Source organism: Lissotriton helveticus, chromosome 6 (genome assembly GCF_964261635.1).
Source record: "Lissotriton helveticus chromosome 6, aLisHel1.1, whole genome shotgun sequence".
In the NCBI taxonomy this organism is placed as follows: domain Eukaryota; kingdom Metazoa; phylum Chordata; class Amphibia; order Caudata; family Salamandridae; genus Lissotriton; species Lissotriton helveticus.
In genome coordinates, this window is record NC_136067.1 from 233,596,259 (window position 1) to 233,620,767 (window position 24,509).

General features: G+C 45.8%; 1 protein-coding gene across 1 annotated transcript in view; it reads right to left on the reverse strand.

Annotated features, from left to right (window-relative positions):
• Window positions 1-24,509, reverse strand: part of LOC144762238 (adhesion G protein-coupled receptor F5-like) — a 626,316-nt gene that overhangs the window by 486,296 nt on the left and 115,511 nt on the right. Inside the window, exon 3 of the mRNA XM_078647382.1 lies at window positions 8,571-8,719. Coding sequence (XP_078503508.1) covers window positions 8,571-8,719 — 149 coding nt within the window. The remainder of the gene's footprint in view (window positions 1-8,570; window positions 8,720-24,509) is intronic.

Genomic DNA, 24,509 nt, shown 5'->3' on the forward strand with positions numbered 1-24,509 from the left:
TCCTAGGAGGAAAAAGCAAAGTAGAAGGCTCCCAAAAAGTCTTTAGGGCATCCAGGGAGGCAAGCCCTCATGGCAGCCCCCCCTGGGCCCCAGCAGCAGCACGCCCCAGCAGGAGCAGCAACCAAGGACTGAACCATTTCATGGGGTCACATCGCATATATTTATACAGCATTTACCTTTGTGTAAAAGTGTAGGGCATGGGAGAACCAGATACAACTGGTTCAGGGGAGCTTTGGAGCACTTTGTTGTGCTCAGCTCCTCTCTCCTTCGTCAGGTGGGGGCTAGGTGCTCAGACGCACCATAGGGGGCGGAGCCGCCATTGTGGAGGGAAGGCACAGTCCTATTCAGGTCCCAGGTGCAACTCCTGCCTCCCATCAACATGCATATCTCCCTATTCACCACTGGGCAGACTCATCCTGGCTCCTGGAGCCACCCACATCATCCAGCACCTGTCAATCACAAGCAATTCACATCAGGCAGGCAGACACACAGTACACAGAAATGCCAACTTCTAAAAGTGGCATTTCTCCACCAGTCACCATAAATCTGCACACACCATTGTGCAGCATTTATTCTCATGATTTCGCACATACTAAACACGCCCCTGCACTCCTCTCATATCAGGAATTACCATGGACACATATATCCCCCATGCCTTCCTATGGGAGGGCAGGCCCATCTCACCACACAAACACAGAGAGCGCACGCACTTTACACTGGGCCACAGTGCTAAAGTGCGCAGAGGCCTAATATCACCAACACCAGGTTACAGAAAAAGGTTAGGCGAACGCAAAAAGTTTTGGGGTGAGCCTGCCAAAAGGGACAAGTCCAACAACGCCCATATGCCCAAGGAGTATTCAGTGGTCCAGACTTACATCTCTATTTTCTCTGCGCCTAAGCACAGTACCCACACTACTGGCTACACCCTCACAATTATCTTCCACATGCTGCTATAGAATCAGAAGAATCAGACGAAGTACACCTGACTCCATTAACCGCTCTCATACCACAAAAAAGGCAGGGTATCCCACGTTTCACGATATACCCAGTACAAAGTACTATAATGGCTTGGCGCCCTCTGGGGCATCGCGCCCCAAAACTCCTGATGTATGCTCCTGCTCTTCCATTATTACATCATTGAGAAATATCAGTAGCACATGAACAGAGAGCGCAGGGAATTCTAGGTGAAATGGGCCTGAAAACCATGGACGACATGTTTCACAACGGACATTTTATAAGTCCTTCAGATATAATACCTGACAGAGCTCACACGCCACTAATGCACTTTACATATCTAGGACTGTGATTGACGGTCAATAATCTATACCCGGCATTTTCACCGGAACCCCCCCACACTTATTGTGCTGCAAATGCTACTGACAGCACCCAGACGCCAGTGCCTCGTAAATAATCTATACAATGCGGCACAGCATGAAAACAGATACATTGAGGAGGTGCTAACAAGATGGAAGACCATGCTAAACACACCATTATCTAAGGACAACTGGGGCTTTTTCTGCACACTCATGAAAATGCTCACACCTAACTGCAATCTATGTATCTTACGTTTCAAATTTCTGCAACAAACCTATCACTCACCGGTACAATTACACAAGTATGGAGTGCGGGGAGATGACAAATGCGTACGATGTGGAACTGCACCAGCAGATTTTATACATGTTGCATGGGCCTGCCCCTTGGAATGGAGATACTAGAAGAAAGTGACACGCAAACTAATATTATCAGAACCCGTTGCTAATACCCCCAAAATTTGCTTATTAGGACTGATTAACACACAAAAATGATCCAATTGTAAATGACTGGTTATTGGTCTTTTATCGGCCAAGCAGCGCATTGCTATGAAATGGGGTAGTAAACAAGCCCAAAATCTAAAGAATTGGATAACAGATATGATATATTGTAAGAAACAATTTGAAAATTATGTAGAGGAGTTGCCGGATGCCTCGTGGCCAAGAGACTTTTGGAGTCCATTGGTACAATATCTGCAGACACATCACGAAGCACAGTTAGACGATGGTGAAGGGCAAACATAATTATAAAATAAGCGCCATAATGTGATGTGAAACTGGATTATAACACTAAGCAATTTGCTGTAAAATGTGGGAAGAACGATTAGAAAAGTACCTAGTGACATTGCGCTATTAATTATATATGGATGTATTGTATGTTGTGGCAACAAACTAAAAATAACGTATAAAAAAAAAGCACAACACAAAACTATAACGCGTGCCCTAAGGTACCTATAGCCTGTGCCCCTGTCATGCACAGTATCCTCATCAATAATTTCACTTCAAATGTTGCAGTGATAATATCAATGATGTCATAGAGGATGTCATGAGTGATCAAATAATTAGCAGTGCATGGAGAGGGAGTGAGTTATAGCTACTTTAGGGCAGCTGGGTCTGAGTTCTGGCTCTGGTGATTGTGAGCTTGTTATGGCCCTGTGACTCTGAACAGGAGGCCAGAAGACTAGCCCTTGGAATCATTTGGTTATCCGTGGTTTCAGGTGCAGGTCCAATACCTCTGACTACGGCAGGAGGGCAGCAGTGCAGCTGGGCAGCAATCCAGCAAGGCTGGAGTTCGGCAAAGTGGCAATCCTTTCAGCAGAATATAACTCCTTCTTACTGGCAGAGTCTCCACAGGTCAGTAGTGAGTTGGTGTTTGATGTGTAATATTTATACCAGGTGCCTTTGAAGCAGTAGAAGCTTCTCCAGGTTTCCATTTGAAGTGCACAGGTTGCCTGCCGTCCCTGCCCTAGCTTCAGACTAACTGCAGGAGGCATGCAGCCCTTTGTCTGGAGGAAGGACCCACCCTATTCAAGTGTAAGTAGGGCTTTGCCAAGCTCCACCCTCCCATCCTGTCAGTGAAGGCCCATCCAAGCACAACTAAGCTTCCTGTTGTATGTGGCTGTCTAAAAGGAATATACCAAGGCCAAATGTCAGCTACAGCTAGTCATGTGACCCAGAGACAGCTCTGAATAACTAAGGCAGGAATGACTAAGGCAGAAAAATGCAAATTTTCTAAAAGTGACATTTAAATATTTTTCATTTAAAATGCGACTTTACCATAAGAAAGTATTTTTCATTACATTTCCAAAGACACAGAACATGAACTGGTTACAGCTTCCCATTTGAAATACATTCTTGCTTTTTAAATGTACTAAGGTAACTCCATTGTTACCATATGGGAGAGGGAGGTCTTCCAATAGTGAAAAATCAAATTTAAGAGCTTTTTCCATACCAGAACATGCAAAACTTAAAACTACATGTCAATCTTTTTAAATACACTACATTCTGCCCTTTGGGCTGTCCTGGGCTTATAATAGGGGTGACTTATATGCATTAAAACGGAAGGTTTGTTCCTTGCAAAATGTTTATTTTTGCCAGGTAGAATGGCAGTTTAAAACTGCACACACAGGCTGCAATTGCAGGAATGACATGTTTGAAGGGCTACGCAAGTGGGTGGCACAATCAGAGATGCAGGCCAACTAGTAGCATTTGGTTTATAGACCCTGGGTACAAACAGTATTCCATTACTAGGGACTTAGAAGCAAATTATATAGGCCAATTAAATAAATAAATATACACATTTTTAGAGCACGGCTAACCAACTGTCATTGCTGAGTGAAAGGAATGCATGGATGCAGCATTAGCCTATCTCGGGGTTGCCTTATGCTCCCTCCTCACGCCTTGTTCTTCAAATTCTAAACAAGCTTTTTTTCCATAGGCATTAACTAGTGGGTGTGGCCTGCATTTGTACTGCATGACTTATAGCCTCACAATGTGTAATATTAAATGTTGAACACATATAAATACTTCCTCACCTCACATGACCATAGTCCTTCATTAATACACCACTCACCCTGCACAGAGAGCAGTCTCACCATTCTCCCTGCACTCATACACTGCTCCCACACCTCTTAAGTTATTATGAATCCCATATGCGACACCTAATGCATTTGCCAATGCTTTTTTATTTTAAGCCTTGGTCTAAATCTTTAAGTAAGCATACAGCTACTTAACTAAATTTCCAATTGCAATCTATTTGTGGTAAAACTTTGCACCCAAATTATAGCCGGGTGCAAAAATTGGTCATTATTGCGTGCAGTTATTGTTTCTGTATACATTATTACATTTTCTGCCCATGCTTTTATCCCTAATTCAGAGGTAGTGGTGACAAGTGTAAAGCTGTAGCAAAGGAAAATGTAAATCACTCTTCCCTCTAATTTGTGCTACTAATAATAAAGTCGACAAGCTCTTTTTAACTCTCCAAAAGTGCAGCATGATTCTCATAAAGAACCACAAACGGAAAAGTGTGTAATAGATGTTCCCCTCTTTGTTGTGATTCGCTGTGTAATGTGTCAATGCTTAGCAGACGCAAACCATTTTTAAGATTCTGACTATCAAAAACGTGTGGTAAACCATTTGCAAAGAAGATGCTGCCACAGTACCAGTAGCTAGATGTCCAATTTATTCTTGAAAGGAGCACCTATTCCTTTAAGAGACATAATCTGTCTGCTTTACCAAAAAAAAGTGAACATTCAATAAATGTGAATGCAGAGATGACATACATGGTCTGCACTACTTTAACCCATTGCGTGCTCATGACGGAACCACGCCGTCATGAGCCACAGAAGTGTGGCTCAATGGTTAGAGCGGCAGACCCTGATGCAGAGGTCTAGCCTGGGACCAGGGTTCAATCCCCGCCTCGGCGGGTCTTGGGCTCAAAATTCCACGGACTTGATAATTCTCGCCTCGGTGCCTATTCCAATCATGGAGTCCCACTCTGCAACTCTGGGCAATAGCTTGCTTAATCTCCACAACGGCCCCAACAGCGCTGGGATGCCTGGCCTCCACCTTGGGGGTGCCCAGGAGTGGACACCTCACTGGGAAAGCCAGGATGGGTTCCACAGCGGTATTCGTGCAAGCGCCTTGAGACCCTTGCGGGTGAGTAGTGCGCTATACAAGTATCAATTTACATTTACATTTACGGCGTGTGCTCATGACGGAGTGGTTCCGTCATGCTAGTGCCGCTCCGCCCATGCTGCACTAATTCCCTGCCTGTGCGGGTGAATTAATTAGCGGGCGGGGTCATGACGGAACAACGCCGTCATGAGCACACGCCGCCCGTGACTCATGATGGCGTGGTTCCGTCATGAGCACCGTAGCGCCGCGTTCACCCCCTAGCCCCTCCGCAACGGGGCGGAATTTGCGGCACAGAGAAGGGGTTAGAACAAAAGTCGACATGACAATGCCTTTTATTTATGTGTTTTAAAAACCTGCAAGCAGGGCGCAAACATGCATTTTGTACTTATTGTCGTTGCTTACGAGAAGCAAGGCTGGTAAAAATGCACCTTTTTTACTGCCAGCCTTGCTTGTCGTAAGTAAGGACTATAATTGCAAAATGTGTGTTTACGCACCGCTTGCAAGTTTTCGAAACATTTAAATAGAAGGCATTGTCATTTACACTGCCAATAGCTCAAACTCTTGTAAATGTGAGACCGATTGCATTGCAAATGCTTGTGTTGTGATGGCTTTTGATAACTTGAAACAATAGCAATCTTATCTATCTATCCTTCTACTTTGGTGCAGATTTCGTCCACAGACTATAATACAGTAAGCACACAGGGTTGCGGGAATACAGGGACCGAAGATTCTATTAGAAACTTACCTGAAGCTTCCTATGCAGCCATCCACCCTAGGCAGAGACATATCACTTTCATTCGAATAAAAACATAAAGCAACAGAGGTACTTCCTCTTACATAGATTCGAATAGATTGTATACACAGGAGAATAATGCGTTTTGCATAAACTGATGCAATCACGGGATAGCACTTGGTCTATACAGGGGCATAACACATGCCCCCCCTCCCCACCACCCCCTGCTGCGCAGGTGGGGCCCCAGCCCCCCGGGGGTTCCCAACCATTCAAGGTCGTGCCCCGGTGGTGAATGGGAGATCTGCATGTTGATGGCTGGGGAGGAATGCATCTGGGACCTGTGGTGTGACAGATGTCCCTAGCCTGGCCAGTGAATAGAAAGGGTGGGTGAGCACAACAAAGTGCTCCAAAACCAGCTGCAACTGGTTTTCCCCCACCCAGCACCTAAGGACAAAGGATTTCTATGTATAAAAAGGGGCTGTGTCCCCTTACAAAATGTTCTTCTTCCTGATCCTATCCTGAGGGGGGCCTGCTGCTGCTGGGTGCCAGGAGGACCACCACGGGGACTGCCTCCCTGCCTGGAGGGCCCTGTGAGCTGGCATATGGGCCCAGCCTTTGCCCCCCACCTCCTGAAGGACTTTTGCTGGACTTTGGGGGACACTAGCGCTGGGGGGCGCTTTGCCCTTACTTCTTTATTCCTGCAGCGCCTGGGAGCGCTGGATGTGTCCCCCCTAGCGCTTGGGAGCGCTTTCTGTTCATTTGTTCTGGTGCCCGGTATCTCTGGCCGTGTTTCAGTTTATTTAGCTAGCGGGAGCCTACCCCGCTTTTTATTTCAATCTAAGAGTGTGCCTACCCCTCGTTTGCCCCGAAAACTTTCACCGCCGCCGGCCCAGGGACACTCGGGCATAGTGCTGTGCCCGCCTCCGTCCCGCACTGGGATTGGTCCCCCGGCCTTGAGGATTCCCGTCGCGTCATCCCTGGGCCGCGCAGGGATTGGTCTAGCCTCGCGGGCTTCCCGGCGCGCACCCAGAAAGCAGAACGAGCCCCGGAAAAGAAGCAGGAAGCGACGGGAGCCTACCCCGCGCCCCTGCACTGCCCGAGTGAGGCCAGCGTCTCTCCACGAGGCTTCCCTAGTGAGAGGCGAGCCCAGAAGCAGAGGAGGAGAGCGGCTGAAAGTGTAGGCGGGTCTCCGGTGTAGCAGGAGATCCCTGCGCTACAAGTATTCCAGACCGGAGGAGATCCCGAGGGAGTCCAGCGGAGACTTCCTCTCACCCCAGGAGAAGCCAGTGAGTGAAGCGCCGGGTCCCCAGAGCAAGCCGCCAACGCTCCGGCCCCCCTGCCATTGTTTTCCCAGCCTACGAGGCTCCAACTCCGAGGGCATTTTTTCTTTAGAGCCCACGAGAGGCTCAGGGGGCGTGTGTTGATTCTGAGTCCCCAGAGACGGGACTCCCATGACCGGGGGCATTCTTTCTTTGAGCCCAAGAGGCTCTAAGGGGGCCACATTTGTTGTAGTGCCCACGAGGGCTCCGGGGGGCCATTTTTGACAGAGGGGGCGTCGGGGCACATTGCCAGTGCCCGCCCCCTCCTGCGGGTGATTGTCCCCTGCCATTATGCCCTAAATCATTGTTCCTCACAAGCCCAGTTGGGGCCAGGGCATATTTCTCGAGTGGCCCCAGTTGGCAGAGAGCCACTCCCCCAGTGTGGCCACAGTTGTCATAGAGCCCACAAGGCTCTCAAGTTGTTCTTGGGCACAGCTGGCCATTCTTAGTCCCAGAAGAGAGCCAGGAGGCACACTGGTGCCAGGCTCAGTTCTCCGGCTGCCCAGCACTTAGTGGGCAGCTGCTCCGTTTAGGCCTTGCGCATCTTCTTTTGCTGCCCACGCAGCCTGCCCTGATTTTGCTGGACATAGGGCGTTTCAGCCCCTAAGAGGCCAGTTGGCCTGGAGGACAGTTCTGGTGTTGTGCCCTTGCGTGGGCTACATGTTTTTGGCCCTATGTGATCTTTGCGGAAATTGTGATACCTGCCTAATGTAATTGCTGCATCATGTGTAATGTTTTATACCTCTGAATGTATTGTGGTGCTTAGGAGGTTGTTTTTCCTAGTATAAGGTTATGCTAGTGAGTTTATAATTCCCTGCATGATATTTTCCTATGGTGGCTAGGGTTGCGTAGTTGGTACTTACCTTTGACCAGTAATTACTGGTTGTGTGCTACATTTGCTATTTTGGTGCTACAGTTATTATTATTCTAGTTCTAAAAGTCCTTATTCCTGACAGTGGTCCATGTGGCCCTGTCCTGTACATATATCCCCTGTAAATTCTGCCCGTGCCTGTTGGCACATTGAAAAGTGTGTGTTTTTATCTAATGTGTTTGCTATAATACAAAGGCTACTTTTATATATAACCTTGTGTGGAGTTTCCTTTGTGGTGGGCCTTGGGTGTTGTTGCTGGGTGAGCGCGCAAACACTTAACCTACAATGCCTCCGTGATAAGCCTTACTGCTCGCGTCACGTTACCTAGAGGGTGAGCAGGGGTTATCTTTGGTGTGTAACTCCCTTGCCCTGACTAGAGTGGTGGTTTCTGCCTGACTTTGGCGCAAGCCTTATCCAACCGGAAATCCCATTTCTAACAGAAAGGGAAAAACTACAAAAAAAAGAATAAGAAACTTTTTTACAGAGCATGAACAAGTTATTTTTTTAAACGACAAGAGAAAAATCAAAAAAGTGGAACCTCTTAAGGGCACCCACCAACCTCTACGTGGGTGCCCTTATTTTAAAAGTATTTATGTTCAGGACTGGTTTTGTTAGAAAAGAAAGGATATTCTCTACTTTTTATTATTACTATATTTATAGGATCAGTGTCCTTTAGTAGTAATGTCATCTGTTTCACTTACCGGATACAACATGAACCAACGGTGGAGGTGAAGATGGAAAGGGGAAAGTTGTATTTAGATTCCTCACTATATTTGCGTTTGCAACTTCAAGGCTTGACTTGGTTGGTTCTTCAGCGATGATAACGTAATTGACATGAACACTTCCTTCCCTAGGAAAACAGTTAAAATACAATGTTAATCTCCAAGAAGATTCTCATATCATTTCGAAATGTGCTAAAAACAGTTTACTCTAAATGAAAAAGGCAATGAATATTTATAGCCAGGTCTAATATGATTTCATTAGCAAAAAGTGGTCCCACTCTAAACAAGCAACGGTTTCACCTATGTGATGAATAATACGCTGTTTTTAGCAATCACTGTCGGGTACAAAGTGACGAAGAAAAGAGCTCCTTGACAAGCACCACAGGAGTGTAGAAGAAGTGGCGCAGTGGCCAGAGCTGATGGCTCGATAGCTGGGGATCCTGGTTCGAGTCTCGGTTGCACAACATCCTGTGATTCTGCGCAAGTCACTAAGGGCTAGATGTAGGTAATTGCAAATTACCGATTCGAAAATACCGAATTTTTGCGATTCAGTATTTTCGAATCGGTAATTGCAATGTAGATAAAAATTCGGTAAAAATTACCGAATCGTTAAGATTCGGTAATTACCGAATCGGTATTTACCGATTCGGTAATTGCCATTCATTGTTTGAAGTGCTTCCTACATTTCATTTACTGAATCGGTAAATGATGATTCGATAAATACCAAATCGGTAAATACTGATTCGTTATTTACCGAATCGGTAAAATAGCCTCCTACATAGGAAAAGGCTTTCACCGGTCGGTAACGGCCGATTTCGGCCGTTACCGACCGGTAAAAGCCTACCTAAATCTGGCCCTCTCTCTGGGTGACAAGTTGTACTATATAGATGTGATGAAAGACGAAAAAGCAGAAATGGCAAAACTATATGAAAGAATAGTTCCACCAAAAAGGATGTTACCAGTATTTCAGTGAATGGAAACTAATAAGAGAAGCAGAGGAGGAGCAAGTGTCTGTAAATGAAGGAAAATATGCTACATCCAATAGAAATGGAATAAAAGCAACTGCCAAGCACAGGATCCAATGAAAAAACAGGCAAGAGAGGGGGCGGGATGTTAGCCCCCTTGAAGTGCTTATTAAAAACAATAGATTTCATAAGCGATGTGCAGGCGAAACCTAATAAAAATGCGCTTGGTATTTTTGGAACCAGATGTACTAAGATTTCATTTGCAAAAAGTGGTCACAAATATGTGCACAAACATTTTGTGAATGGAATCTGATTTTCTAATATGGTGGCAAAATGATCATTTGTAGGGGTTTGGAGATTGACTAGCATAAACAATGTTCATTTGGCAAGTCAAACTCAAATTCAAATTCAAATCATCTTTATTCGGTTTCAAGTTTTTAGAAAAACCATAAAAGAGCAAAATACAATAAACATTTAAAGAAAAACATTAAGTTCGGTCCATTACTAAAATCTTAGTTAAAAGTAAAACGTTTTGCAGAAAGAATGTATTTTACACTGCAAAATCGTTATTATTTTGTAAGTTCGAGCGATGTCTAAGACATTGTTTTAAATACTGTGCCACTGATTTTGTCATTAGATTATTTTCCAGGAGTTGTAATGCCAAATAGGCAGGGCGGCATCTACGAACTTTCAGGACTTTCAATACAGGTAGTATCCACCTCCTGCGTAGTGAGTCATAAAATTTGCAGAAAAAAAGAACATGCAGTGTGGACTGTGACGAAGTTGAGTCGCAGGGACATACTGGTACAGTGTGTGACCAGACATTCTGGGTGGGAAATAAAACCATATAGTGATAGATGTTAAACCTGAGGCGGGTGAGGCATTTGGCAAGTCAAAACTTGCTACCTCCTTTGGCTGCAAACACATGCATGTTGATTTGCAAAGGACAGCAGATCATCATTCAAGCTCTTTGTATTCCCAAATGGAAAAAGTTTTTTTTTTAAACCAATGTATACTTCTTAATGGAACCGTTCTAACTTTAAAAAAGGTTTTCCATTTTGTAAAACATCAGGGTCAGCAGCCACTGTTCCAGGCAGTGGTGCTAAGGCCTAGTCCACTTTAGGCAGACATCACAATTTTCAACAAACCCCCTTCCGTTTTGCAAATCACTTGCCACCTCCTTTGAGGAGTAACTAACTTGTCAATGGGTTGCAACCGGAATTTGGGCCACTAACTTGTGCTACACGGCATTCCAACTCGCAATCTGGAACGATTGGGATGGGTCGCAATACCTATTATAGAAAATTGTAAAACTTTTCAGAATTATAAAATGGATTCTCTATATTAGTAATAGAGACTTTGCAACCGCAAAATCACAGATTTTGTGAGTCACAAGATTTGCAATTTTAAAATCCTCCATTTTTTCTGGTGTCAAGATCCTAAATTTTGAAACTGCGAATGATACAATTTGTTAAAAACATTATCTTTTCAGACAACATTAATATTTCATTTTTCATTCATTCTATGTGCAGCAGTAAAACTAACGCTGGGACACTCTCTCTGAGGAGCTGTTGCACTTTAGAAATCGCCTGATTATTGATTTAGATCTGGAATACTTTTTAGAAATGGAGTGAAGACCTGGCTTTTTGAATTTCATTTCCTCATGTGAAAATATAAAAACTTGCAGATTCACAAGATAACATCTATGGTGCAGTGGAAATTCACTTTCTAACTTTTTGCATGTTTTCTTCTCAGAAATATTTATTTTCTGCTTGGAGAAACTCTTAAATCCCTACGAATTCAGGATAGTTTGCATTCCCCTTCCCACCACAATATTTACTAGGATAAACCTTTTCCCGGGTGAGATGGATTTTGGAAAATGGTTTGTGAGTATACACAAACATGTACATTTGGGGGGGAGGTTGCCGAAATGTTCAGGGCATTCCTGCTCTAGACATCGATTGCACACCACAAGAGTAGATTTACTAACACGACAGTGGCTGTGGGAATACATGCAGGGGCAGATTTACAAGCCTTTTGCGCCACTTTTCCTATGTTAAAAATGATGCAAAATTGGCGGAAGGCCCTTGTAAATAAGCCCCTCATTATTTTCTTGTGTAGGTTTGACTCACCTGCGCAAATAATTTTAATAAAAATGGCTAAATGATATGCCTCGTCTTGATGACTAGACTGGGCTAGAGTTGGTATCCTGCTGTTTAATGAAGTTAGTGAAAGAAATCTTTGAACTGGATGCCCACCAGAGATTCACATGGCACAGGTGCAAATTCTTAAAGCACCATTTCAGTGACCTGTATTGAGGTTTATAAACGAGTTCTGTTTAGAAGGGTGAAAATAATGTCTATCACTGAACTGGGTAAACAAAATGGATTGTGTTGTATATTACCTTAGCAGTGGAAAGATCACCTCATTGTAGAGCTGGTTACTAGCCCTCTACCATAAAAAGTAAAAAAGTGACATCTGGTTTTTGTCTATCTAGTTGTGATTAGATAAACTGTCACGATTTGGTTCTGTGTTCTGCTGCAGCAGTGACAACGATTGTTCTTTTTATGGACTAGAAACAATGTCTCCTGATTTCAGGGAAAGTTTGGTACCTTTCTAATCACTTCATTAGTAACCTTTATATTCAATCAAGAATTATACGATTTCCAGAACATTTTCCTTCAAACTGGAACCCTCCTAAGAACCTTGACAACTTTTATGTGCACTATACCGTGCGGGGTGGCACCGTGGCTATAGGGAAGATACACCACTCAATCAAAAAGGAGACACAAAGGGGACGTGGCCAAGCGGTCCAACATGGCGGACACGCATTAGCCTGGCTGCGGTAGCCCTACCATATCATTCATCATCCTGCTGAGTTGCGATACTAACTCACCCAGCTAATTAGCACCTGAGCTGTAGTGACCCCCGGAGGTGCATTACGAGGGTTTATTGGGAGCGTTTGATGGTGGAGTCGGCGGCTTGCCAAACCGGGGCGGAAGGGCCCTGTGACATAGAATTGGGCCGCAGCATGGCCACACCCTGCCTCCAGGGGATCACTTGGTGCTAATCCTGTTACCGCAACGCCCCATTGGAGCCTTGCTGGAACCTTACCTGGAGGATCTGGGCTGGTTTGTGGCCCATCCGCTGAGGCTCTGAATCAGCTCCGGGGACGCCGTCAACACGGGCTCCGCGTTTGGAGCCTCGGGTGGCCTGAGACGCTCGTTTGTGGCCGGCGGAGGTACGCTTATCTGGCGGGCCTCCGAGTGGTTTGAGTCGGGGGAGGTTGTGACCTGCGCCCCGGGAAGATCTCTGCCAGCGGTGTTGGCTGAAGTGGTGTCGCAGACTACTCCGATTGAACCCCTCATTGCCGAAAATTCAGCTCTGTACCCGTCTTGCAGGGCTCTAAGCACTCGTACACCATCCGGTACTGGAGCACCTCGTTACTTCCTGGTGCCTTGATCTACAGCCTTCTCAACTGCACCATGTCCAAGGGTCCCCAAGCCACCGCACCCATGCAACAAAGCACCATGGACACGCTTCGTGGCATTCCCGGAGGGTTGCGAGGACTCGGTCATGTGCACCTTCCTCAAGCAATGGCTCAGATCTTGGATCCTGGAGGGATGTCTATCACCCTGCTTCATACTGGAGCATGTCCATCATGCGCTGGCGGTGAGGCCTCTCCCGGGGGCGCGTCCCCAACCTGTAATCGCACGGATTTTGAATTACCACGACTGAGATGCCATCTTGAGACACGCTTGAGCCCAGAAATCCCTCACATACGAATCCCAACAAATAACAATCCTTCACTGCCACGAAGACTTGTCTCAAGGAGTTACAGATTTCATACATGTTGCTCTTCCTGGCTTCTACAAGGCTTCCCCAGCTTGGAGGGAGTCTCCCCGGTGCACAGTACTGAAATGACTGAAAAGAGATTTTGACTAAACCCAGAGAGCAACCCAAACCCTAAGTGTTCAAAGGCCTCAGACCATGCTATAACTGCAGCAATTGCAACAACTGTATCCAAGGGAACGTCACCAACCACCCCATGAAGGGTCACCCAATTAGATTGCAAGTTAATGCAACTTGCAATTCCACCAACGTCATTTACATGTTGATGTGTCCTTGTGGTAAATGTTACGTTGGTCACACTGAGAGAAAAATACGTGTGCGGCTGTTGGAACACAAAAGTAATATAAGAACGAGGAACATCAAATCGACAGTAGCTGCATATTTCCTTGAATACAACCACACAGTTGCCCAATTGAAATATTTGATATTGGAGCAAGTGAAACCAACTCACAATAATAAAAACACTTTATTGAAAAGAGAAACTTTCTGGATCCGCTTCCTGGCGACGATGCAGTCGCACGGACTCAACGACAGGATGGAATTCCTGTGTTACCTATAAACCCTGTGTTAACTGTTCATGTTTGTTTGATACCTGTGATATCGCTGCCATGCATTTACCAATTTACTATCCTGCTTTTTTTCACCTATATCATGTTCCTCCACAGCGTGTTATTGTTACAATCAGTATGCCACTGTTGAGGTCTTGTTGAATATTGTTGAGTTTCTCGTTATCATGTTATTTTGTCATTAGAATATGTTTATGGAGATACCCCCTTTCCAACATGGCGCTCATTTTTCACATTTTCTCAGTCCTTCGTTTATGTTCACCCCATACGCTGCGAGTTTACTAATCACACCAACACACTGGCGGCTGTTCTCTTTCTAGCCGGTCACGGAATGAAGGATTCCACGCAGTTGGACTAACGTAAGTACCTCTACTGAGGACTGTCTCCACACACCAGCGTTTAGTCACATTCAAGTCTTGCGGTTTACTAACGCGCGCTCATGTTATTGTAGGTTTTCATCACCCGGTCGTTATCTGGATGTGATCATCCACGTGAGTGTGGCTGACCTTGGTTTAGCGTTTGTCCCGCTAGTTGTACACTGCTTTGTTGATTTGTGAGCACATGGGTTTGGGCGGCTTCAGCTTTGTTGCATCAACGCATTTTGGCAGCGTAAAAATGTTTTATTTTCTTCAGTTAATCTCCTTTGTGCCACTAACTCACATACGCTGCTTTAGCTCGTGAATAAATCGCACATCCCTAGGTTGACGCACATGGGTGCCTGATGAGCATGATGGCACGTTTTCACCAGTATCGGTATTTTTAACTGCGCTTTATGGCTTTCTTACGAACTGTCCAGTGACAGATTGATCCTTTCTTTATTTCGTAGAGCAATTCCCCTGAAGAAGGGCTGTTTTTCAGCCCGAAATGCATTGAGATCGTTTATTTTGGATGAAGCATTTTGATACATCATTGTGAAACTACTTTTCAAATAACTATGAAGCACTCATGAAGCTAATGAGCTTGATTAAACACGTGGAACCTTCCAAGTTTAAAGACTTTACTGTGTGATGAACTGTGTATAAACTTTAAAGACTTTTTAGTCATTTCAGTGCTGTGCACCGGGGAGCCTTCCTCCAAGCTGGGGAAGCCTTGTAGTAGTCTTCTGTTATTCACGCTGGACGGCTCAGACAGCGTTTATCTCTGGGAGCACGCCACAGACCATAACGGCTGTTAACATTCGAATTTACCAAGCTGTGCAAGTCCTTCTTAACTCTTTGTCAGTTCGCTCTTCCTGGCTTGCCTTTGTTTCAGTTATAAATATGACACCCTTTTCTTAGACACCCCCAAAGATGCCTTTCAATGGATCGAGGAGAGGCGTCCGGTTAAGCCACATGCGCCTCCACCACGAGATTCAGACTCTTCAACCAGTGACTCGCGCCAAACTAAAAACAATATTTCTCCAGAAAAAAGGCGTAATTGCTCTAGGTTCTCATGGCACCTGGAGCGCGAAGTGACAAAAAGGTCAATAAAAGCAATAAATAATGCTACGCTTTAAGCAGCGGTATCCTCTGGTCTCCAGGACCTACTTGTGGGTGGGCTGAAGAACTGCCTCAAAAACATAATCCCTCAAATCGGCACCTAATGGGACTACTCTTTCGAACTAGATATCATAGCTCCCAGTGACATTCCATAGGGATGGGATCTATAGGGATTCATTGGACTGTTCAAGCCTGTAACCCCCGTTGGGGTGAAACATGTTCACATTCCGCGACAGATACTTTGTTCCTGGAAGTATTGGGGTGGGCGGCGGTGGGTGTTAGGGGGGTACGGGTGTTGTGGGTGTTAATGTTAATGGTTATAGTTGTCCTAAGGTCCCCTAAAGGCAACATTGCAGTTCGCCTTCTCTACGCTTATAGTGTAAATCATGTCTCAGCACAGCTACACACTCCTCTAAAATTGTCATGGCTGGGAATATATATCGGTGGTCACTTGGAATGTCAGAGGCCTACTTGGTAAGGTCAAACTGGGGGCGGTCCTCAGACATGCAAAACAACTGGGGACAGATGTTCTGTTCCTTCATGAAAAACATTTGCTGGAGACTAAAAACTCATGCCTGGCTCGCTTTGGATTCATTCACATATTCCACTTGGGCTTTACGAGGGGTTCTTGAGGGGTAGCCATCCTGATCCACCGCAGAGTACCATTCACGCATATCTGTACTTGGGCTGATACACTGGGTAGATATCTTTATGTCCATGGCACACCTAGCGGGGAGGATGTAATACTGGGTAGTGTCTATGCCACTCCCCTGCTGTAGGAGAGTAGGAACTGCTCTTATGGTTACCCCACTTTTTGCTGATGTTTCACTGTTTTTCGAAATTAGTTTGGCTGGGGCCCTGCTATCCAGGACCCCAGCCTAGCTGCTTCCTCTCTAAATTGATTCCAAGTACTTTAGGTAGACTCCAGTTTGGGTACTGGGGTACCCTTATGAGTCCCTAGTATATGGTACCTTAGGTACCTAGGGCATAGGTACCCCAGAGTCCTATCAGGGGCTGCAGCATGTATTATGCCACCCCTGGGAAGCCTTCCAAAGTGACACTACAGGACTGTTACTGCAGCCTGGGTAAGATGGTGCATGCACCCCTTACTTTGATATAGGTTACCTATATCTCCCTTTAATCATTACACACATAATCCTATCAGTCGCCCCCATGGCAGGACTTATCAATACTGAAGGCAGGGTGCTGAGCTTTGTGTGAGAGGGTGCCCATGCATGAGCAGGGCCCCTCTGCAGCCTTCGGAACATATTCTCTGGGGCTGTTCTGTGATGCAGCCAGACCATATACTCTTAAGTGCATTATAACCTCGCGGTAAATGTTAACTTTGGAATGGCTGCACAGAAACATGTTGTGCTTGGTGTCAAACACTTTGAAATCAGTCCTGGCAGCGGGGGTATGATCCTGGCCTTCTAGAGGGAGAGACATGTGCAAACCGGTATACACGGTAGCAGTTTAAAAGAGCACTGACATCACAAAATGGAAGCTGCAGCCACAGACATGAGTCAGGCTTCCTGCTGCTGGATGGATCTCCAGCAGGGGAGGCCTGGACAATAAGTTTCCTGTCACAGGGAAGTGTAACCACCTCCCAGACAGGCTTTAGTGTATTGGGGCTGGGTGTGTGCACTCTGAGAGTGCTTTGAAGTGTGCACGGGGGGCATATTTGGTGTCCCTGTGCATAGCCCAGTTCAAACCGGTTGCAGGGGCTACCAGCCCATGCTCTGGCGCAAAAATGCATAAAGAAAATGGGTGTAGTCACCCCTTTTTCCAAACCCTCCCATAGGTGGGTCCCCAGAGTAAGTCCAACCCCTTCCTTGAGTATAAGAAAGGAACCCCTGACTACAGGACTATAGATTACACCTGGACGAAACTCTGCTACAGATATCCTAGAACTTCAACGATCTACACGACTAGATGACTGAAGAATCTCCCTTGGAGTAAAGGAGTTACTCCACTGCTTGGCAGGCACCAAAGACGCATCTGACCGGTCTGCATCTCTGAAGCTCCCGCCGGACTCCGAAGTAATGGCAGTCCAGGAGGTGGATTTCCAGGCTTTCCCGAGGCGGACCTGAGTCCCCAGCAAAGCTGAGACCCATAGCCCTCGTGGGTAGCGTGGAACTGGAACCCCTGGACACCATGCACATTTGCAAGTGCATTAGCTTCTCGACGTTCCTTGAGGCTGTGCATTGGGTTACTTGTAGCCCAGACCCGAGCACTTTTTCCACCAAAGATTGCTGGCCTACACTGTGTTTAGATGGTCCACCCTTCTGAGGCAGAGTACACATATTTTTCTATAGTACATATGTCTTTTTCAAGACTTGATTATATCTTCATCACCAGGGAACATGTATTGTGCCTGATCAGGACAGACATTCTACCCAGGGGTCTTTCACACCATTCTCCGGTACAACTGCAGTTGACACTGGGCCCCCATCGGACGCAGTTTCATTGGTGAATGTCGTCTTGGCATCTACGTAATGTGACTTACCGCTCTCCTATACATAAAGCCCTATTAGATTACTTCATTATGAATGAGGACACAGTGGACGCTGCCACCACCCTCTGGGAGTCTATGAAACCCACTATCCATGGCTTTGACATCAGTTATTGCTCTGCAGCTAAACGAAAAAAAAAGCAGGAATTGATTCAGTTAGTAGCACTGATAATACAAAAGGAGCTTCGTGCGCTCAAGGGGGATGGGCATGCGATTCGTCATCAGCTAGCCACACTGCAGAAGCGATATCAAAGCACACAACTTGATGGAGCAAAACACATATAGCGGGCAATGCAAGGTAGTATCTACCAATGGGGATACAAATTGGGGAAACTGCTACATCGACTTTGCCAGTACTCCCTTAAACTGACACATCTCCCAACCCTTAAGTCACATACGGGGGAATTGATTACTAATCTGGAGCAGGTTGCACATTCCTTTGTCCACTACTATTAAACTCTTTATACCAAGTGCCAATCCATATCTGAGATGCAGATTGATGATTTCTTTCATGATCTGCCACCCAAGACCCTTGCTACCACTCCACAAGACTCACTCGAAACTCGAGGAGCTTCTGTCCGCCGTCTCAGATTCAGATATAGCACTTGACAAATCGCTCGGCCCCAATGGATTCCCTAGTGAATTCTTTAAACTACACTCGACAACACTGGAAACCCGGCATCTTGCGACCCTCAATGAAGCTCTCGAGAATAGGTGCCTACCTCCTGATTTGCGACACGCAGACATTTTGGTCTTTCCTAAACCTCGGTGCCCACCCAAATTATGCTCATTGTACCGGCCAATGCCTCTCCTCAACATTAAAGCAAAGATCCTCACCAAGATACTGACAAACAGATTGCTCCCTACCTTCAAGCCCTGATTCACCTTGACCAGGCTGGCTTTATGCCCCACTGTGCGACCCCGACATAACATACGCAGAGCGCCTAACGCCATTACGTCTGTAGGACTGGACAGATCTGCAGCTCTTCTACTCATTGACATGGACAAGGCGCTTGATTCAGTCAGCTGGACTTATATGTTTATATTACTTAGACACCTGAACTTGGGCACCCGATTTCTCACTATGATCCGACTATTGTACACCGTCCTAACTGCCTCAGTCCGGACCGACAGAGCCACATCTCCGCATTTTACCATACAAAGGGGTAGCAGACAAGGCTCCCCCGTCTCCCCCTTCTCTTTGCCCTTGCCATAGAGCCCCTTGCCGCTTGGGTATGTATTGATGCTCTGTACTGAGGCTTCATGTGGACCCCCCAAATCTCTGATCATATTGCTCTCTATGAGACGATCTGTTATTCCTTTTAACTTACCCTCATAGATCAGGCCCCAGAATACTGCAGATCATGTTCATCTTTGGCGAGACCTCCGGCCTATACATGAGTCCCTCATTCATTGGGGAATGAACGCTGGGCCGAGGGACCTACCTTGGTAGGCAAGAAGTGGAAACATAGATTGCGTGCTGATGTATTCCGGTTGCTCGGACCTCTGCGGCCCCTTGGCGTCCTTCTGGTGGTTTCTGGTGGTTTCTGCGGGGCAGATAGTGGACCCTGGTTGCAGTGGTGACTTCCTAGACCCGTAATTACGGCAGGCTACTCCCTTTCCAGTTCCGGGGAGTGGTGGTGAGTCACCAGACCTTGGCAGCAGCCGTTATTAATTTCCAGAGCCTGGCTGCAGCTGTGATCTCCTTAAGCAGGCTTAACAATCATAGATACACCTGGCAGCAGCAGTGAGATTTTGTAGCCCTTTCTCATTTTTTGAACATCGCAGCAGATTTTGGGATAACCTGTGACCTTCTTCCAAGACTAGAACACATATAATAATATATAATCACACCTGTCCAAGCAAGAGGAGGCCCTGTACTCACCGGCAGCACTGCTCCTGCCACTCCTGCTCTTCTTACAGCACTCCTGCAGAATCCCTGGCATTATCGCTGGAGTGGGACTCGCCCCCCAGTGCAACGCATCACAGGGCAGAAGCAGGGGCCATGCATCTGACGTCACAAAGGTGCAGGAATACTTGCTTAGCACCCGTTCGCACCTGGCCAAGGCTGGGCTGGGCCATCCCTCTTGGCTCTGGCATCTGGGACTGCAGCATGGAAAGAAATTAAATTTCCTGGCAAGGTAAGATCATGGGGAAGAGGAAGGCAGTAAAGCCAAACACCAGGGATCACCCGCTGGCTGCAACCACAACTAGTTTTTTGACTACAGCAATGGGGGCAATCAACAATACAATTGGGTGCGTGGAGGAGAGTTTGAGAGTCATCAAGAAAGCTCTGCACACTAAACCCTTGAGTGGAGATGCCGGAGATGGGGGCATAGTCCAGCCACCACGCCCCCACACTAGGCCGCTAATGATAGGGACACTGAAAACCCTTGCATTTTTTATGACAATCTCATGATTGAGTCTAGTGATGATTACAGCTCACAGCGGGAACCCAACAGCTCACCACCAGTAAAGAAGTAACAAGCATTGGCATAGCCAAAACGTCTCGCTTTTGGGACCTTATAAGTATTTAGTTATGCAGCACAATATCCTTGGTGCAACAACATCAACTGTTGCATGGCTAAACACTGGATGAACACTCAGGAGACTCACCTGCGGGCGGCAGTCCCGGGGGCAGGCCAGAAATAATTAAATTAAGTGGTGCCACTCTTCCTCAGTCGTCTCTCTGGCTCTGAGATGCCTGCCTCCTCGACCTCGCCTTACCACCAGTCACGCGCACATTTTATTGCGCGACTCAGCGAGCCCCAATGCGCATGATCACATTCACCAGGTCCACTCCAGACCCCACCCTAAGCGTGAACGTAAGACCGCTGTGGAGACATTGACTGCTTGCTGCGCGCATCATCCTGGTGCAGCCACTGCCTGCTGGATTTTTAATAATCATATGATAATAGCCTAAATGAAATCAGATCGCGAAGAGAGACGCGGAGTTCAAGTAGTCTGTCAACAGTCAGACTACTAAACTGACTCTCTGACTCATCACGGTCGGTCAGGTCAGGGTCCACATCAGCCCCAGCAACAAAACCATCCGCCTGTCACAAAACCGGCCCCCACCCCATGCAGCCTACCGGGGGATTGCCTGGTGCCCGGAATTACCAGTCCGGCCCTGACCCCCTCTGGCCCAACAGACCACGCCCACAATCTCAGCATCAGCCTGGATAGCAAGCTGTCCATTGAGAAGTAAGTCAACACAGTCTCATTCCCCTGCTTCCACACCCTTCACATGCTCCTCAAGAGCTTCAGGTTGCTCTCGGCAAACACCAGAAGGACTCATCACCAGCAGACTGTACTACAGAAACATACTCTACTTAGGAATTACTGCACGCCGCCTGAAGAGACTCCAGACAGTACAGAACTTAGCGTCAAGACTCATACTTTACCTCGTCAGAAGGACCCACAGCACACCACATCTCAAGAAACTACACTGAGTCCTGATTCACAAGAGATGCCAGTTCAAGATGCTGACCATGCCTACAAGGCCCTGCAAAATGAACCAGCATCCATCAACAAAAGTCTGACCATCCACTAACAGACTAGACACCTTGGTGACGTCTCCCTCGCAGACACCCCACGGATTCGGCGAGCATGGATGATGCTCCTTTTCGCACCTGGCAGCCAAGGCTTGGAACAGCTTCCCCCTGCACCTTAGGACTGCACCGTCACTCCACCAAATCAGAAGAGAATTAAAGACCTGGATGTTTGCATGATCAAACCTCCAAGCAGCGAACATCCCCAGCGCCTGGAGGCCCTCACGGTTGATTTGCCACACTCCATAAATGTCTGATTGATTAATGGGCCTTGTAAGCCACTTGATAGTACTAGTGTCTCCAGTTTCTATAGTTTTAGTATTCGTGGAACTGACCTATTTTTATGGCGAAAGTATGTTTTATTTTAATGACAGTACTTATCTATGAAGGTCCTAAGCATTATGATATTTAATTATTGTCTTTTTTATGCATTGTTTTAAAGATAAAATTCCGAATAAACATTTGACTGACACTGTGCTGTATATTTACCACGTGTGTGGCCTGTGATCACAGAGGCTTTCCATGTAGGGGTGTTTGCCTCATATTCAGAAATCACAGTCTCTAAGTGTGAACCAGAGGAGGTAAGGGGCAGGGGGCACTGGGAGAGATCGCCCTGACACCCAGTTACTCATTATCCCCATTAAAATCAGATTTTTTAAACACGCAGAGTGTTTCCTGTTTTTTTAATATTCACAGGTTGACAGCAAACCAATAGTAGCCCTTCCCCTGCTACCTCACTCCCAAGACCTCACTTATCACCAGCTGTCTGGCTTTCTAATGAGAATGCAGACCTGCAAATTGTGATAAAAGCATAAAACAAATATTTTTCGGGTTTGTCTTTTTGGAAACGTATTGTATAGCTATGTTCTACATAAACGTCCTTTTTTCACCTCAAAGCAAAAACGAACCATACCTTTCAGAAAAGCATACCCCAGCCACCTACAGTCTATTCAGATTGCAGTGCATCACTGTGTGAGATACTGAAATAAAATATTTTAATTTCTATTAAAAAAAAGAAAAAAAAAAAGAAATCACCTATTGAACAATCTGTGGCCCTTAATGTTAATGTCCGTTGGGTATGAAAGCGTTCAGGATTTAACATAAAATACTTCATGGTATAAAAAAAAACGCTATATTGTTTACGCCTGTCTGTCGCCTTTCACACCTTATAAGGGTGAATGACGTGCATCCTGTAATTTCCCTAAATAAATGTACAAGCAAATAAATAGGAACGGCAGGAAAAATAAATTATACTTTTCGTAGTCGCTAACCTGCGCCTCAAATGAAAATAACGTCTCTTGTGTGCAATACCACGGTGCGTTTTCTGTCGCAAATATCATCTGCGGACAGGCTCAAGACAACACATTTAACAATACATGACTTTTTGTGGGTGGTGCGTTGTATTTTCATTTTCGGGGATGGGATGAGATGATGTAATTACGATGTAATGGTCAGGGTGGGAAACCTCCCAACCTGTTGAAAGTGCGCACTTATATCCAACGAAACATAAGTTCCTTATCAGCTTCTCAAAAATAATATATCCTCGTAAAAATACATTTCAAACTTCTTTTATTTCATTTAATGTTTTTCAAAATTTCTTCATAATTTCATGATTTATACATCTGGCTCATGAATTACACCCAATGCATTTCGGGTCGCCTATGAGGACCCTTCCTCAGGGGTCTAAACAATTATAGAAAACAGGAAACTGCTTAATCTTAAATCTAAAAAACGGGTGGTTTTGGGACAACTTTTAGAAAAAAATTGGTTGCAATTTCTGACCTGCCTCGAAGATGAACTAAATCCAAAGAATATGCTAGCTGCATTCGAAGACATTTCCATAACTTTAAACAAAACTATAGAATGTAATAGAAGGCCTATAGCCCGTAAACAGTTCAGGTAGTTCAATAACGATTGCACAAGTAGCCACAACCACCTTGTTGAAGCCTTAAAACAACAACCCAGAGATCTAGCACGGGTGAGAGCTTGTAAATGCCAGTATAAAAAGACGCTAGACAATCGCAGGGAGACTGTTAGGAAGGAGGCTTGGGAAAGGCTATACAGAGCAAACATTACTAAAGATAGTAGTCTTTTCTGGAAGACCATCAATGCCCCCTTCTTTCAAGATAACCACAACAACACCACCAATGTCACACTTCCCCCAAACAAATGGGTAGATCATTTTCAGGCAATCTACAAAAATGGAGGGGACCCGACTGGCACTATAGATTGTGGCAAATACTCAAAGGGGGTTGCGGGAATATTGAATCCTCCGATAATTAAGGAAGTCACAAAGGCTTTAGACTTGACAAAGAAAAATAAGGCTGCTCTCTTCCTGGCAAAGCCTGCCCTCTGGCTCCCTATTTTAACTAACATTTTAGGCCGTGTTACAGTAACAGCCCATCCAGATTCTTGGTCATCCGCAATAATTGTCCCTATCTTCAAAAGGGGAGATAGGTCAAACCCCAAATGTTATCGCCCAATATCACTAATTGATATCACATGTAGGGAGATGAGCAGGGTTTTACTTGACCGCCTGGAAAGCTGGATAGTAGAAAAGGGGAGATTCTTGGACATTCAATATGGTTTCAGACGGGGCCTGGGCATGGTGCAGCAATGCCTTACCCTTCATTTGGTAATTGGCAAATACACCATGGCAAAAAACACCAATCTTTACTTGGGCTTCATGGATCAGCCATCGATTGTGTGATAAGAGGGAAATTATGGCAAAAGATATTAGGTATCGGTATAGAGGCTGGTCTATTTCGTAGCTCAAATGCATCAGAATGTCACAGGCAGAGTAAGATATGGGGCAGAGGGAGAACTATCAGCCCTGAATTAAATGAATCATGGTGTCTGACACGGGTGTGTGTTAGCCCCTTTCCTGTTCTGCTTATACATAAATGACTTGGAGAGTTTCCTCCAAGAAGGGGTAATCAATGTGCCCTGGGTGCAGCGAAGAAACCTCCCTGCACTATTGTACGCAGATGCGTG